Source organism: Populus nigra, chromosome 2 (genome assembly GCF_951802175.1).
Source record: "Populus nigra chromosome 2, ddPopNigr1.1, whole genome shotgun sequence".
Lineage (NCBI taxonomy): Eukaryota > Viridiplantae > Streptophyta > Magnoliopsida > Malpighiales > Salicaceae > Populus > Populus nigra.
The window spans coordinates 740,963-759,602 of NC_084853.1; the positions used below are offsets into that span (position 1 = coordinate 740,963).

Below are 18,640 nucleotides of genomic sequence, written 5' to 3' on the forward strand. Positions count from 1 at the left end.
ATCAACTTAATGTTAAAGAATAAAATTAAAAAAAATCAATTAAAAAACATAAAAAACCCAAGTCGGGCCAAGTTCGCCCACTTAACTCATCATGTGAGTTATGAGACCAGAATAACCTCATAAAAAGTAAACAGAAAAAACAACTCGAGTTATCATGTTAAACCCGCGACTTGGATTGTAAAACTGAGATAATCACATATAAAGCATATCAAAATAAATTATGAACCATAATTCTCAATCAACTTATTGTTAAAGAATAAAATAAAAAAAAATCAATAAAAAAAAACATAATAAAAAGTTTCGAGTCAACCCATATTAACCTGCAAAACTTATTATTTGAGTCATAAGACTAAGATAACCTAATAGAAAGTAAATAGAAACAAATCATGAAGTCTAATTTCTAATCAACGTAATGTTAAATGATAAAATTGAAAAAAATATAAATTAACAAAAAAAAAAGCCTGAGTCAACCTAGTTAACCTACTAAACCAATAATATGAGTCTTGAGATTAAGATAATTATAAAGAAAACAAATCACAACAAATCATGAAACTCAAACTCTAATAAATCAAAAATTAAATGATAAGAAAATGTATTATGATAGAGTACATGGGGGGTTTAAGATGAAATCATAATCTCCATGACATAGTTATTTTTGCATATGTTTCCAAATGTATATTGTACCTTTGATGTATATCAATCTGCTATTTTAATTTTTATTTGTTCTTTATTTATTTTTTTATTTGTTCTTTATTTATTTTTTTTTAAAAAAAATCTATTGTCAAAATCATATTTTTAAAACTCAATCCGGAACAAGATTGGAGTCATAGGTCAAAAGAATCGATCTGGATCAATAACAATTTCTTTAAAAAAAACAATCAAATCAATATTGTTTAAAAAAAAATTATTAGGTTGATGATCAAGTTTTAACTGCATTAGACTCAAGTTAATAAAGTAACCAAGTCAATTTGTATTTTTGACATGGTTAGCCGTGTTTTTTTAGCTTTGACAGGGCTATACCCGAGTCAATTAAATTTTGAGTTAACTCAATATACCAGATTTTAAAACTATGGTAAATACATTAGTTTAATGAGAAAATTTTCCAGTTTGCTGAGGCAGAATAAAATAGTAGATTAGGAAACTGATTTAGTTAGGAGATGCTCGTCAACTACGTAAGGAAGACAAAAGGTATCGTTTGCACAGTTGCACTTGGTTTTTTTTTTTTTTAATTCCTCACAACATTTACGTGGCCAAGTCATATTCATGCCTGCCTCACTTAACCACTCATCAATAGTTTGAAACATGTTTGGTCGATCCTCTACGTAATGTGATTTGTCTTTATGCGACAATCTTGACAAATTAAGTGCACTGTCTCAAACCATTAATCTTATTAAAATGCATGTTTGGTTAATTTGATGCCTTCTTATCTAAGGCCGGTTGTTGAGTTTTTTTTACATATGATCGATCATCCATGCCGAGCTTGGACAGAAAGTATTGCCCATGCTTTCTCAACCCTTGCGCTCTAAATGTTATGCTATGATGCCAATGTCATATACCTTTGGCCTTTCATCTTGTTTCTGTTAGTTGTAGCTCCCGGCAAGGTTGTTGCTGCGGACCGGTTTGGCTCGCCAGAGCCGGACACTCCTACGCACCTGAACTTCTTCCGATCGGCATTGCGGGGGAGGCAAAGAGTTTTGTCATGTGCCGATGATCCTAGTGTGTGTGTGGATCGCTGGAAGAACCCATGGGGAGGCAGCACATGTTGCTTCAGGAAATTCTGCAAGGATACCTTGAGGGATTCGGACAATTGTGGGGCATGTGGGCAGACATGTGCTTATGGATTTGTTTGCTGCGATGGAAAGTGTGTTGATATTCGAAATGATCCACGCCATTGTGGTTCTTGTTTTCAGGAGTGTCCTGGACAAGGTAGGTGCTCCTTCGCAATGTGTGATTACAGTGGATGAATAATGTTGATCAATAAATTTCTTGAAATTACTGTTTCCTTCGCTCCAGTTCTTTTGAATTGCTTTGCCATGACCCCACAAACCAAAAGTCGGGCACTATTGGTTAGCTCGGGGTTGCTCGGATGTAGTTGCGAGGGGTGTTTTTTATTTGAAAATGTATTAAAATATTATTTTTTTATTTTAAAAAAATTATTTTTGATATTAATATATTAAAATAATTTAAAAATATTAATTTAAAATAAAATAAAATATTTTTTCTAATTTTTTTTAAAAAATACAGGAAGAAGATTTGTTTTTGCACACTTCCCCAGAAGAAGAGCCGATGTCTCATTGCATCATCATGTACTTGAAACTTTTTCCTACATTAATCTTAAAGAAGGACTAGATGGTCGACAACACGTGGAGGAGGTGGGTTCAAAAATCGTTTATAACCGTTGATCTAGTCTGAGCCCTGAGCCCAGTTGTCGGAAGATGCTTGAAAACCTACTACAAAAGAGTGTGATCATTGAATTAGCTAATTAATTTAGAGGTCATGGATGGTATAATTTGGATCAACAAAACCTTTATTTCAATCGGTTTTTACTTTATCATTACTTTATTTTATTTTTATTCAAATTAAAACATTAAATTTTGAATTACAAGTTTTTCCATATCAATTTATTAAATCAGACCATGTGATTCACCTAATTCTTTTCCTTCTCTTTGTGATTTTTTTTTCTACTTTTTTATTGGGATTATTTAAAATGAGGGTTGCATATTTATTTTGGAGTTCTGATCATGATCATGATTATTTTTATTTTTATTTGTTTAAAAATATATTTAAAAAAAATTTTTTATTTTTAAAATTTTATTTTTGATACCAGTATATTAAAATAATTTAAAAATACTCAAAAAAAATTAATTTAAAGCAATAAAAATAAAAAAAATTCAAAAAAGCTTTTAACAAACAATAACAAACGGGATCTAAGAGCTACAAATCAGGAAAAAACGGCAAATTGAGATTGGCAAAATAAAGGGCCTCTAGTCTTCATTACATTGAGATATCAAAACACCATGCTGCCACAACGTAGGCTCTCACATGCCAAGAAACCTTCAAGTAACAAAAAATAACCTTTAATTTGCTTTGTTCACCAAAACTATAGAACTTTTAGTTTATCACCGTCCATTTTTAATGTACATCATTATAATAAAAGCTATTTTTTTCACACTAAAACTATTATTTTACCCTTGAAAAAATCAATCATTTAGCTTTATTTGGCGGCTAAAAATCTTTTCCATGAAAAAATTAGTCATTTCAAGAATGAACATAGCTAAATAATTTTTTTATATTTTTATTACACGATGTAATTACTTTATTATTCTTGGCAACAAAAAACATTAAACTTTGATCAATGGGCTTTTTAGTCTTTGATTTAATTTTAAAATAATCATTTCTACGGGTGAGCAAAAAAACTGAAAAATCGATCTACCCCAAAAAACCAAAAAAAAATTAACCGAAAAAATCAAACCGGTAAAAAAAACCGATTGAACCGATTAAAATATTTAGAAAAATTTATGGTTCGGTTCGGTTTCCGGTTTTGGTGTGCCTGAACCGGCCAACCCAAACCAAACCGAACCGGTTCGGTATCAAAATGAAAAAAAAAAATAAACCAATCGCAGGCTACCTCCTCCCTCCTATTAGCCAACAACCCTAGCAGACCATTTATCATTTCTTTCCCTTTCACACAGTCATCCCCTCCCCTCTTATTAACTATTTGATTGCTTTCATAATTTGAGGGGTCCCTTACATTCACAGCTTCCATGCTCTCTCTGTCTCTCATCTCTCAATGTAAAGGAAAAGTAACTGATTACAGGTAAAGCTTTAATATTTCCTTTCAATATTTGAGTAAAATTTGTCTTCTTCTCTTCCAATCTTCCATGCTTTCTGTCTCTCATCTCTCAAACTTGTTATGTCAGAGGTGAATTGCTGATAATTCTTCCATTGATTTACTTGATTCTCCTTCATGGGTCACGGCATAAAAAGATCCCACCTCGATTGCCTGAGAGGGATTATTTCGGGTCTAGAAGCTGAAGAGTGTCCAGAAAAATCAAAGCAATGATTGCTAAAAACTGATATTGTTTTTTTGCAATTATTTTTTCCTTTGCAAGAAGTTGTAACAACGAGAACAACGTTATTGATTCTTAGAGGATGGCATCTTGGCATTGCATTTCAGTTTGAACCGGTTTGGAATGGAAAAAAACTGAACCGAACCGAACCAAATTAATCGGTTTGAACCGGTTTTCAGTTCGGTTCGATTCAAAACCTTTAAAAAATCGGTTTGGTTGTTTATTTTGGTTCAAAACCGGACCTTATCGAAAATGCTCAGCCTTAGTTGTGTCATTGCCCTTAGAATTTAAAAGGCTTTGCCTTTGATTTAAGGTTCTTATGCTTATTACATTTGGTTATTTAGTAGTTATTGTGTGTCATTAGTGGCAACAAAATAATTTTTTAAATAAACAAAATAATATTTTTTTAAAAAAAGCTAGAAGCATGTGAAGAGTGTATGCCGGTTTCGGACAGCATGTGCGACATCGTCTGTGGCCAAAACCTTGCTTGCAGAGCGACATTTGAAGCGTCATAACATCCCCTCCACATACAAGCGGTTTGTGTGGCTTAACTGTTTTTTATTTGGTGTGCGTGGCCATATATTGTTTTCTACCTCTCCTACTTAATTTTTATATTGGCCTTAAAAAAATCAAATCAGCCCTTAAGGTTTGTTATCCTTAAAATTTCATCCTTGTTCTCTTTATTATATTTTTTTTATTTCAAATCATTTATAAAATTAAGGTTTTTTTTTTTCAATTTCATCCCCAATAGATTTTTTCATCTGTCATATTTGATTTTTTCTTTTGATTAATATTTGATTTATTTTAGATGATTTTTCAAATTGTTTTTTTCTTTACAATTTCATCATTATTGAGTTTTTTTTCCTATCAAATATAATCCTTATATTATTATTATTATTATCTTTACCTTGCAAGACTTTTTTAGATTGATTTTTTATTCTTATTTAATCCTCTAACATTTTAATTGGTGGGGTGTTCAGCTTCTTAGTTAAGTTCGGGTCTAGAATTTAATAGGTTGCGGGTTTAAGAGATTAACCCCGATTTACGAAATTCACACGGACTTCATTGGTTTTTCCTTTTTTTAAGCTTCTTTTTTAATCCTCCAGCATTTTGTTATTTTTTTATTCACTTTCTATGAGATTGTTTAGTCGTTTTGAAAATAACACAGGTTGTCTTATTTTTTTTTTTGGTCTTTTAAAAATTTAACTTTTTAAAGTATTTTAGTTTTTAAATTAAATTAAATTAATTGATTTCATCCTCCAATATTTAACTCTTCAGGTGTTGAGCTTCTTGGTTTAGCTCAGATTTACAATTTAACGGGTTATGAATTTGAAAAATTAACTCAAGTTAACAAGGTTCACTTGAGCTTACTTGATTTTTTTCTTCTTTTTTGAGTTCATTTTTTTTCCGGTTTCATCCATCAACATGGGCTTGACATTGAGTCGACCCCCGAGTCAAATTTTAAAACTATGATAATAATCATTCTTATCCTTACAATGACTCGAGTTAATGGTCGACTCGACCCATGACCCAGACCTGGTCTTGGGTTGACCACCGAATCGAGTTTTAAAATTATGATAATAATCATTTTCATCCTTACAATGACCTGAGTCAATACCCGACCCGTGATTCAGGCCTAGTTGATTAGACTTAGCCTTAAGTCAATTTTGAAAACTATGATAATAACAATTTTTATCCTAAAATTAATGTGGGAGTAGTGTTTTTTTTTTTTCAAAATTTTCCCCTCACATTTTAATTTCCCAATTCATATAAAGATTTATTTTTTACATTCATTTAGAATTATAAATTCATATATCATGAAATTTCTTTACAGTAGAACCATTAGTACCCTCTAGATATATACTAGTTAAATAGCTCACGATGCGCTGCGGGTCGAGTTAATTTTTTACCAACATAAAAAATAATGTTCAAGCGATATCAATATTTTAAAAGGAGTAAGAAAAATATATCAACGGAAAGAGGTCGCAAGTGTTGTTGGAGTAGTGACCCAGAACGCAAAAAAAAAAAAAAACACCATAAATTGAGCATTTCATGCTTACATCCAGGAAATTATTTACTTTAATTAAAAAGTAAAATTCCTTTTTAAAAACCTAGATTCAACAAAGGTTGAAAAAAATTAATCTAAGTTAATCCTTGTTACTTTTAAAACCACAGAAAAATCTCATAGAAAACGAAGAAAAAAATAACAAAATGTTAGTGGATGAAACCAAAAAAAAATGAACTTAAAAAAAGAAGGAAAAAACCAAGCAAGCCTAGGTGAACCTTGTAAACTCGGGTTATTTTCTCATACCCGTAACCCGTTAAATTATAAACCTGGACTAAATTAAAAAGCTCAACATCCACTAAATTAAATGCTAAATGATGAAATTAATAAATTTAATTTAGTTAAAAACACAAAATTCCTTTTAAAAAAGCTAAATTTAACAAAAATCGAGCTGAACCCAAAATGCTCAATACTTATAGATTAAAATATTGGAGGATGAAATCAATTAATTTAATTTAATTTTAAAACAAAAAAATCAATCTAAAAAAATCTTGCAAGGTAAAAAAATAGCAATAAAAAAAGGATTAGATTTGATAGGAAAAAAACTCAAGAAAGATGAAATTGTAAAAAAAAAAAACCTTTAAAAACTATCAAAATAAAACAAATAGTAATCAAAAGATTGAAAACCAAATCTAACAAATAAAAAAATCTATTGGGGATGAAATTAAAAAAAATTCCTTAATTTCATAAATTATTCTAAATAAAAAAAATTGTAATAATGTGAATATATATGAAATTTTAAAGACAACAAATCTCAGGGGCTGATTTAATTTTTTTTGTAGGCTAGCATGAAAATTGAGTAAGAGAGAGGGAAAAATAAAAACATAAACAAAAGATCACACACGCCAAACCAGCAACAATTAAGCCACACACGTCGCTTATATGTGGAGGGAATGCCATGATGTTTCGGTCGCCGCCCTGGAAGCAAGGTTTTGGCCATCAGATGGCTCCAAGCGCTCCATTCGAACCTGGCAGACATTGTTCACTCGCTTTTAGCTATTTGTTTTGTTTATTTATTAAATTACTCTGGTACATCTAATGACACCCAATAACTATTAAATAATCAAATGCAAAAGATAAAAGAACTTCTAAATTGAAGGTAATTCTTTTTAAATTCCAACGGCAATGACATAATTTAACTATTTTAAAATTAAGTCAAAAACTAAAAAGCCTCTTGACCAAAGTTTAATATTTTTTGTTGTCAAGGGTAATAAGGCAATTACATTGTACAATAAAAATGCAAAAATACTATTTAACTTTGTTCATTCTTGTAATGACTAATAAGTTCTGTAGAAAAGACCTCTTTGCTCCTTAAACAAAACTAAATAATTTTGCCAACCACGAGCAAAATAGTAGTTTTATTATGAAAAATGCATTGAAAACCATGAGCTCTTTGAATGTTATATTGCATTTTGTGAGTATGTACTTCTCAAAGTTCAGTGTAAAACACTCACACATAATTCTATAGAAAGGTACAATATAAAATACACACACATATAATGATATTTGATGATTTTCATTTTATAGTTTTATTCTGCAATTTTATAGTAGCAACATTGTTTACAATTTTTACTAATTGTACCATATTAAAACTATATAGCATAGCTTCATTTATATGTATTTAAAGACCAAGTTGTATCCTGATTTAAATTTAACCAAATAAACATTACAACATCTTTTATCAAATATACTAATCTAAAGATAGTATCTTTCCATATTAAAGATACATAATTAAAAAAAAATGAAAGAGTTAGAATTATACTATAAATTAAACCAAAAAATTATTGATGGTGACATGAACACTTTTTTGTTCTCCAAAGCATTATTATTAAAGGCACCATTAGGTTAATTCAAGATTTGACTAACATAAAGTTGATCTGATTAGTTTGATCCAATTGATTTAAATACTCATTCGCGACCCAAATAAAACCTAAATGATTCGAAGTCCGAAGGTAAGGCTAATAGTAATTTACTAGATCATTGATTTGCGCTCTGTCACATGTTAGATCATTTTTTTTAATGTAAAAAAAAATATCTAGGTGTTGCTAATGTGTTTTCTAGTATGAAAAAAAATTTAAGTCATGTAAAAGTTGATCTAATTTAACGTGGTCAACATGACGAGTCTACTTAAGTCAACTCGGGCTAACCTTTCAAATCCACAACATAAGTCATAAGATCGGAATAACCTTACAGAAAATAAATCAAAACAAATTATGAAACTCAATTCTCAATCAATCTAATGTTGAAAGATGGAATTGAAAAAAAAATTAGTTAAAAAATTGAAAATCAAACAACTTAAATCAATCTGAGTTAATTTGCCATCATTTTAGCGTAAAAAACATGTAAAATCTCAAACTAATTTTTAACATAGCTGAGAAAAGGAATAATGTTGCAATTGCTATAGTGAAATAATATTTTCTTAGTCTATGTAGAATAAATTTCCAAAAACAAAAGGTGTAAAGAAAAAAAACATTAAAAAACAAATTATAAAAAAATATTTAAAAAATGAACAAAAAGAATGGTATAAATATGTCAAGTGTAAAGAATAAAAAAATAATATTTTTTTTTCCAAAATAAAGTGTAAAGAAGAAAAAAGAAAAAGACTACAACAACATTAAAATCATGAATTTGGCATTAAGTTATAATTCTTTTCTAAAAACATATCAGGTACGCAAGCTGCTCTAATGTGTTTTTTACATGAAAAATTAAAAGTGTCATTTGAAAAGCTTACGCAATCATCTAACTAAATAAATCAATAACCATTTATGTAAATAAATAAATAAAAGTCATCAACAATAACCAAGAAAGAAACTGTAAAGATGAGATATTCACTTGATTATGTTTACTAAACTTTTTTATTTAAATAAATAAAAGATAAATCCACCTTAAAACAACTCATTGCATAAACGATAAATACAAATGAAAATAACTGAATAAATCCACACCATAAAAAATATAATGAAAGGCCAAACACATCACAAAATGTAAGAAATTGACCTTATCATAACTCATTTTTGGGTTATTCCCTAAATTTATCTTTATTTTTAAAATAAAAATAAATAATAATAGCAATGAGATAAATGATGAGAAAAAAGCTGGCTAAGAAAGGATTTTAGATAAGCATAAAATCAAGCAGCAATTTTGGACGAAGTCAGAAGCCTGATCATATCTCATTGTGCCCAAAACTGGGTTATGCTAGTGATTAAGTTATGCTAGGCTGGACCCATTTTGGCCTGACCTAGATGGTTGGGCTGGTCCAGTCTAACATTGAAAAGGAAAAAGAAAAAAAAAGAGAGGCTAGGTTTGTTAGGTTGTTAGTAGGCCCAACCCAACTCGGTTGTGTTTGGCCCAGACAACAAGGCCAAGTCCAACACAATATATTTATATAATATTATAATAATATAGTAAATAAATAAATAAATAAATAATTTTTCTAAGGGTCATTTAAAATAAATTATGATTTTCTCGTATGTTTTCCTATCAATTTTGTTCAATATCAGGTCATAGACTTACACTGTAAGATACACACCCGATACAAAATATCTTATTTACTCTGAAATTTCTGGAAAAAAAATAAAAATCCCTATTTCAAAAACAAAAAAAAAGTTTTGTTTTTGCGCATACGACTAAATGCTAAAGTTTTTTCTTGCATATTTTCTAAAAGATAAAAGCCACATTTTTATCATGTTTTAAAAAATTTTAAAAATAAATATCGTAACCAGTTTATAATTATTCATTAGGGTTTGACTTTAATACAAAAAAAAACTCATAACAATTATTTTGTTATTTAGAATGCTAAGACTTAGCTATATCTAAGAAATAAATAAGTCTAGCTTTTAAAATGGTTAGGATTTAACCCAATAAGATAAAGACTTGTTCATGAAATGAGATTTACCTTAAAACTTAGACAAGATCAATGGATATAAACATGACCTAGAAAAATAATCAGACAACAATACAACTTACCTTAGATAAGGTGTACTTAGGATGATGCGTCTTCCCCTTGCACAATTAGTACCTTACCTAGACTCTCGCGGATCATAGATTTTCTAGTAACCATAATATTAGGTGGCGACTCCTGATATTCATAATCATAATTTTATGATTAAACCCAAAACCTCTTTTCTAAACACATCTCAGGAGGCAGACCTGTCGTCCTCGATGCCATGCACATAATGACAAACCTATTGATATGATGGAAACATATAAAAAAAGCCTCGAGTGAACTCGACAGCCAACCTGAGTGAACAAATCAAACACATGACCTAGGACATGAAATTGGGATGACCCCCATAAATAGCAAAGCGAAAAATACCAGCAAAAAAATTGAAAAAAATGCTTTAAAAATATATCAAAGTCGACCTGAGCTAATCTTTTAAATTTTTAACACGAGTTATGAGACCAGGGTGATCCTATTAAAGACAAACCTGAAAAAACAAAGAAGCAAGATTCTTAACCAAACAAATATTGAGGGATGAAATTGAGAGAAAAAAAGTTAATCATAAAAACAATTTAAAACAAAAAAAATATAAATTAAAAGAATTAGGACTAAATTCAACATTACCAACTGAATAAAATGTAAATGAAAAATTTAAATGAAATTAAATGTTTAAGGATGGAATTAAAAAAAACCAATCAATTAAGAAAATGATTTTAAAAAATAATAATTAAAAGAATTGACACCAAACTTGACATAAAATTCAATGAAAAGAAATGCTCAAAGAAGAATTGAAGAAAAATAAATAAATCAAGAAAATGATTGAAAACCAAAAAAATTGTAATTAAAAGAATAAGAACCAAATTTGATAAAAAAAACTAATAAAATCAAACAACCAGGAACGAAATAAAAAATAAAATCCAATTAGAAACAATCAATGCAAACAAAACAATTGTAATTAAGAGAAAAATGACTGAATAAAAAAAAAATTGAAGGGCTGATATAATTTTTTTTCATGGCCAACATGTTATCCATAAAAGAAAGAGAAGGAAAAGAAAAAAAAATGTAAATTAGCGCCAAATCAACCTCACTACTATATATGCACCACCTAGAAAGAAAGAGGATGCCAAAACATATCAAATGATGTGGTGAAAGCTTGATTTCAACCACCGTCATTAGATGCATGATCCACTTGAAAGCGGCGAAGCGGCTGACGCATGTCTAGCACTCGTCAATAACCTTTTTTATATGTACAAAACCAAAAATAACAATAGCCAAAAAACTCTTATGCAATTATAGTCAAGTCCTTGAAACCAATGCTAAAAAATTTGCATTGTAGGAGTAATAGAGTAATTTAATTGTTTATAAAATTATAAAACAACAAAAAACAAAAATGCCTCTAGAAGTAAATAATAATAACAAAAAAAACATTAAAAAATTTGTATAATAAAAATGCTTATGCAATTTAAATGTTTATAATAAAATTAAAATTACTTTACAGCGTATGAATTAAAAGTTATGATTGCTTATTTTCTAATGACAAGATGATAATTATATTTTTATTAAAAAATTAAAAAAACAATATTGCCCCTAATAAAATAAGAATGATAAATTGATCATGAAAAAAATACTAAAAAAAAAACCTTTTTTTTTTAAGAAATGATAATTTCATTATAACTCCAAACATGTTTTATTGAGATATAGTAAAAATAATAATAATAATAATAATAATAATAATAAACCCTAACTCTTGCGGTTTAATATTATAATAATAATAATAATAATAAATTTTCTCCAGGACGACAGACGCGTTCCCGAAAGCAACTTTTTTAAGACCATCCCCGTGAGAAGAACCCCATCTTCCCATTCCTTCCTCAAGACCATAAACACCCCTAAACTCGAGAAACCAAAGAAAAAGAAGCCTGAAAAAATACAATAAACACAAATTAAAACTACAGGGGGGAGAGAGAGAGAGAGAGAATGTTTCAAGAGAGACATGGTCAACATCTTGGTCCGCCCCATGGAATACTACTAGCAGTAGTAGTATCCATAGTGGTGCTAGCTCCATTCATCTTTGGTGACCAAGGTCAAGCCATAACTGAGGCTTTTGCTGAGCTTTTAAGTCCAATGGGTCTGTTACTCTTGCCCATTATCCTTCTCTTGACCATCCAGTTCCTTTCTTCTGATCGTGGCTCTTTTGTCTCCACTATCTTCTTTACTGGGGAGCCTGAGTCCATCCACCGAGTTAGTGGATCACCTGTTGGTGTTGCGCTGTTTCTTGTTCTGATCTTGTTCTTACTTTATAATCGTCTGTCCATTTTCGGTGGTGGAGATGATTCCGCTGATTAAAAAGTGCTGCTTCTTCCATGGATCTGGTCGCTTTTCTCTGCTTTTAGTGGTATGGTTTCTTATGTATACAGTATAGTTGGAACGTAGACTTTCTTGTATGAATACAAGTTGGGCACGTAGATTTTCTTGTATGAACAGGGGGTCGGTGATGATTTTTTCTTCTTACGTTAATACCCTCGCAATGTTTGGTGATTTGTTTAGTTTGATGGGTATTGTGGTCATTGGCAATAGTGGGAAAGCGGTAGCTGAATTTGCATTATAGTGCAATGACAGAAGTACCCTCCCTTGATGTACTGTTTGCTATGTTCTCCCAGTCGCCAATATGAAGTGAGGATTTTATGGTATTTTCAGTTGTTCTTTATTCAATTAAACGAAACATGATAGACGTGATTGTTTTTATGCATTAAAAATATTTTAAAAAAATATTTAAATTTTTTTAAAATAAATTAATAAAATATTATTTTTATTTCCTAAAAAAAAAATTATTGCATGATCTGTTAATCTGCGATCCAAGCCTAGTACCAAGTTGAATACAATAATAACTATGCTAAAAATATGGTTTTTAAAGGAGGGTATTTGTGTACTTAGCGAGTGATTGTGAGGGGATCACGCAGAAGGAGAAACAATTCCTGACAGGCACGTGCTGCATCACACTGACTTCAACACGTGTGAGAGCAATTAAATAAATTGGTTTCCTTTCCTTTCAGGCTTTCACCGTATTTAAATTTAAAATTCTAAGGTCATATTTGTTTTCTGAAATTTATTTTTTGATAAATTATTTTGTAAAATTTTTTGTATTTGTTTGCTATTAAAAAAATTAGTCAACAAAAACTACTTTCTGGTCAACGAAAAATATTTTCCAATCAACGAAAAAACTTTTCGGTCAACGAAAAATACTTTTCAGTCAAAGAAAAATTTGGTTTGGTTTTCAAGAAAGTGTTTTTTCTTTTGGCTTTGTTTGTTTTCCGGAAAGTGGTTTCCAGAAAATTACTTTCCAAACTTTTCTATGTTTGTTTGCTATTAGAAAAGTTGGTCAACGAAAAACACTTTCCAGTCAAAGGAAAATTTGGCTTAGTTTTCAGGAAAGTGTTTTCCTGAAAAATTTGGGCGGAAAACACTTTCCGAAAGTTGTGAAAAATTTAGAAATGTCATTATTTGCTGATTATATCAAATTTGATCCTCAAACTTTTGATTGTTATATATAATTTGTCTTGAATATTTATTTTTCATTTTCATCTCTTAAAATTTAATTTTTATATTAATTTTGGCCATTATTTTTATAATTGCTATTTGTTTTTTCCTTATCATTTTTTTATTGAAATTTTTTATCTATCAAATTTGGTTTTTATTCTTTTGATTATTACTTATTTTATTTGAAATAATTTATGAAATGTTAATTATTATTATTTTAATTTCTTCATCTTTTTTTTTTAGATTTGATCTCTATTATTTTGATTATTATTTATTTTATTTGAGATAATTTATGAAATTATATTTTTTTTCAATTTCATTCTCATTCAACTTTTTAATTTGTAAGATATGTTCCTCATTATTTTAATAAACTTGAGAAAAATAAAACATTAATAAGTTATTTTCCAGCTTATTTTCCATGACATAACCAAATACTGGAAAGTATTTTCCAACTTATTTTTCATTACACTATCAAACATCGAAAAATACTTTCCCGGAATTCACTTTCCTTAAAATTTACTTTTCAAAAAAAATTTACTTTCCAGCAAACAAACAAGAACTAAATAACAAAACTAATTATTAAAGCAATCCTCAATCCAAAACTTAACTCGAGAAAGATTTCATTTCAAACCTGCGGATCTTGAATCTGAGTTTGATAGCTATCGGAGTAGATCGTCTTCCATGCGGAGCAGGAACGAACACCCAGTATAGCTTGCCACCGGCGGTCAACAATTGGATATCTGATCTGACTAGAAAATGTAGCAGAAAGAAACCCAAAATATGTAAAGTTGAAGGCGTGGAGTAATTCTTAGAACGGCAGACAGAGTTGGAGGATCAACAGAGCATCAAACCTGGAGAAAATCATGAAATAGAAGATGGGGATAAAGAATGAGAAACCTGCTCCAAAGCAACCATAAGAGGTCTTCTTGTGAAGCGCTGCCTTCGGGTGGAATTTCAGTCGTCCCTGATCAACGTTAAACGTCGACGAGATGACCACTACAAACGTTGATCAGTGTGGCCAATTTTCCTCAACCCAAATATACTGGAGTTGGCCTAATGTTAGTCGTCCCTAATCGACGTTTGACCAATATGATGTCGGTGTTCAAAAACCTCATCACCGGCCAAAATTACCTAGAAAACTAAATGCCTGGTGTTTTATTGTAGCTCAATTCATGGTAAAATATGTTTTGTGCTACAGTCGAATTATCTTTGCCTTTTGATCCAAACAAAATTAATATTTTTGTTCCGTGTTGATGTATTTTTTGTCTTTTTTATATAATAAAAATATTTTTTACTCCAAAAACAACCGAATATAAAATTTTGATCAAGATTTTTTATATTTTACATAATTTTTTTAATAGTAAAATACATATTTACCTTCAGAATTAAAAAATTATTATGCTATTGGGTAAGAGTGTTTTGAGTTTTTTGAATTTTAATATACAGTGCAATTACATCTTTAACCTTGAAAGAGATAAAACATAAGCTTAGAATTTGGAGGTAAATGTACATAAGCTTACATTTTGGTATTTTTATATTTGTTTTTAATTTTTTAATACTTGTTGAGCCCCACCCGTGGGTGGCGTTTGCATCATTCAGGCGGTGTATGTGACGCCACCCGGTGGACGTAACTAGCCTTACATTGTCTGTAAACCCCTGGATAAAATTCATGATATATATATATATATATATATATATATATATATATAAATTTGGGGTGAAAATATTGAGAAAAGTATTTTAGATTAAAAAAACAAATTAATGTATGATTTTATGCGAGAACAACTCTGACCGTCGGTCTCAGTCTGCATATAATCACATAGTTTTTAACCCGGAAGGGAACTAATTTTGAGAAAAAATTGTAGGGATGGAAGTCCCCATTGAATTAGTTAAAATATTGATGATTTAAGAAAATAAAACATTGAAAAATTCAGATTTTGACGTAAAAATTATCAGCTATCTAGTTTTACGCTATTGAACATAATTCTCAATCCGATTATTAGATCGGGCTGAAATTTTACGAGTAACCTCCTAACATGTTGCTTTAACTTGGGTAAAGGTTTCAGGTCAATTGAAATCCAAAAACAAATCTTACGAAATTACTTGTGAGCGGTGACGTACCTGAAAAATATTAGAAGTATAATTAGGGGCACATTGAAAAAGAAGAAGAAGAAGAAGAAACACATCAGCTCCCATTTAAATGGGAGGCTGACTCTAAAAAACATTTTTGTTCTTTATTTTAAAGCCACCCGAAAGCAGCAACAAAGAAGAACAAATGTTCTTCACCATCTCAAGCCTTTTCCCATCCCTTTTATCCAAGCAAAACCATTGAAACTTAAATACTTTGGTTTGAAGAGTGAAACCATGATCTAAACATCAAGCTTAGAATAAATAGTGGAGAGAGAGGGTTTATTGGTGTAGAGAAAGTGAAGGAGAGAGAGGGTTTATTGGTGTAGAGAAAGTGAAGAAATGGAAGGACAATGGAGATTTGAGGTGGAGATCCGATTTTGGGTTTGAAATTTGGCATCAAAATGACAAGGAAGGTGTGTTTAATCCACCTAGCTTACTTCAATTTCAATTACGTAAGTTTTACTAACGATTTTTAATTTTTCTAGTTAGGGTTCTTGATTCAATTTTGAGGGAAATGCAAGAAGGTGATAAAATAGTGAAATGGACATGAAATGCCTTAAGGAAGTGTAAAAATTACATAATATTGATAAAGAAGATTTAGGAAAAAGGAGGGCCATAAGTATCGGCCAAACAGGGAAAATTAAGGGATTTCTTAGGTGTGAAGTATATGTGTGTGTATATAACACTTTACAATTCAAAATTATAACATGTATTCAAGCTCACCAATCTATTTTCAATTTCAAGGATGGATTTTTCAACATGTAATTGCACTTAAAATCATTTTAGATAGGTTTCGAGCCATTCACCCATTAGTAGGTGTACATGTGTGTGTGTGTGTGAGAGAGAGAGAGAGAGAAAGAGAGCTTGAAAGTGTGCTAAAATAAAATAAAATAAAATTGAAAAGAATATTTAATGATATGAGAGTATTAGGTTTCGGCCAAATAAGATGTTTAGTGGGAGAAATTTTTCAATTTTGTGCTAGGTGTGTAAGTATGTGGATGATTGAAAACTTTAATGTGAATGTGCAATTGAGTAAAGTGTATTGTGAACTACAAATTGGTGCTTATGGTTTTGGTTAAATAAAAAAATAAAATAACAATAGCAAAGAAGTCAAATGATGATATGCAAAGTGTATATGTAATTACATGATTGAAATTACAAGCATGAATATGATTTTTAAATGAGATTGTGATTAGTAATTAAAATTGCATTGTTATTAAGACTTTATATTATCATATTGATTAGTAATTAAAATTGCATTGTTATTAAGACTTTATATCATCATATGGTACTTTTAGTATCATTAAATTCTCTAACTTAAGTATATTTTTATAATAACAAGTTTGATAATATAGATAACTTTAATCTATGGTAAATGCTCATTTTAAATGCAGGCATATCTCACAATTCAAAAGATTGATTGATTGATGTGATTGACTATTGAAAATAAAAAGATAAAGAAATGGCTAAGGTTAGAAAAGAGATGTTGGATCAAACTGGAACACCATTCAGTCATTTGCTTATATCTGGAGTTGTGGACCTTGGATGTATGTTTGGTTTATTGTTCTGGAAAGTTAAAACATAGGCCTACAACTTTCATGAAGAGTTAAAAATGTGCCATTTTCAAATTCAAAGCTTGACCACAAAAAAAAAAAGTCAGAATCTATCATGTAATCTAGCCCAAACACTGCTCAGAATTTTACCCATAGCTGGAGTTCTAAAAAGCAAAATGACGTTAAATTTGGTGGTGGAATGATAAGACAATTGCAAACAACTTTTATAGGATCTTCTACTCAACTTTTGATGTTAGCAATGACATTTCATCCAGACAAGAGCTTGAGGGCTATCTACCACGTCCACCAGAAGCACTACTCAGTATTTTAGCCATATATGGAGCTTTAGTGATCCAAATGCTCTAACATATTGTGGGTGGAAAGAGGAGATGGTTTCCAACAACTTTCATTAAGAACACTTTGTCACATTCTGATTGCATCAATGTCATTTCATCCAGCCAAAATGCTTGAGTGTTCCTGTCCACCAAGTCCACTAAATCAATAGTTGGCCACTACATCAATAATCAATTACCAAATGAATAGTTTTGAATTTTAGCCTATAAAAGAAGGCATTTGCCATTCATTTAGACATCTTGGTTTTTAGATCAAGATCATTTTCTTGCTTTCTCTCTTTGTAATGTTCAAGTTTTATTTCATGTTTTATTTTCATTAATATCTTGTTTATGCCTTTTATTTCCTTTACTATTTTTAGTTAACTTATATTATAATTATGTTCTTATCTTGTTTATTTATGTTCTTCTTCTTCATTATGTCTAGCTAAGTTAATTATGTCAAGATGAAAATGTTTCATCAATGGTGTTAGAATATGTATAATATAAACTCAACATGGACTTCAATGTTTATATCTAAGAAAGTTTGTTATTAATATGTCTTATCTTTTTATCTTATCAATTCTTAATACATTGCTTGTTAAATGATTAATCTAGATTTGTGTTGTATAACACTTGGTACATCAAATGCTTGATCCTTCATAGTCTTCGGCCGACATCGTTGTTATGAGAGGAACTTGATTTATTGTTAACATAAATTAGCATCATGAATTCCTGACAATATTTAAAAGTATAGTGTTACTAAAATAAAATAATTAATATGATCATATTAAAAATTTATAATGAACTATTAAAGAATCATCTGATTGCAACCTCTTTTGTATGTGGTTTCTAATTGAGTAATAAAAAGAGTTTATACTATACTTATTTCTAAAACCATTAATGAACCCTCTAATCTTGACATCTGTTTTTATTATTGTTTAATCCTCACATTAATCTCACATCTTAAAGATCTCTTAAACTCTTTGTTAAAATATATATATTATTTATAATTT

The 18,640-nt window shown here is 29.8% G+C and overlaps 2 protein-coding genes and 1 long non-coding RNA gene across 3 annotated transcripts; all 3 read left to right on the forward strand.

Annotated features, from left to right (window-relative positions):
- The first annotated feature begins 1,526 nt into the window (after positions 1–1,526).
- LOC133682437 (protein STIG1-like) lies at positions 1,527–1,964 on the forward strand. Its single transcript, XM_062105784.1, has one exon. It carries the CDS (start codon positions 1,527–1,529, stop codon positions 1,962–1,964), a length of 438 nt encoding a protein of 145 aa, XP_061961768.1.
- Positions 1,965–3,425: 1,461 nt separating this feature from the next.
- Positions 3,426–4,176, forward strand: LOC133681375 (uncharacterized). Its single transcript, XR_009836511.1, has 2 exons — positions 3,426–3,817; positions 3,921–4,176. It is a non-coding gene; the product is annotated as an uncharacterized LOC133681375 (long non-coding RNA).
- A 7,708-nt stretch (positions 4,177–11,884) lies between these two features.
- On the forward strand, positions 11,885–12,765 carry LOC133682059 (uncharacterized). The gene has a single exon (XM_062105299.1). It carries the CDS (start codon positions 12,053–12,055, stop codon positions 12,419–12,421), a length of 369 nt encoding a protein of 122 aa, XP_061961283.1. The 5' UTR covers positions 11,885–12,052; the 3' UTR covers positions 12,422–12,765.
- The last annotated feature ends 5,875 nt before the right edge of the window (positions 12,766–18,640 follow it).

Bases quoted from the DNA above. Each gene is read 5' to 3' on its own strand.
- LOC133682437 (XM_062105784.1), top strand. From the start codon at position 1,527: ATGTTATGCTATGATGCCAATGTCATATACCTTTGGCCTTTCATCTTG.
- LOC133682059 (XM_062105299.1), top strand. From the start codon at position 12,053: ATGTTTCAAGAGAGACATGGTCAACATCTTGGTCCGCCCCATGGAATA.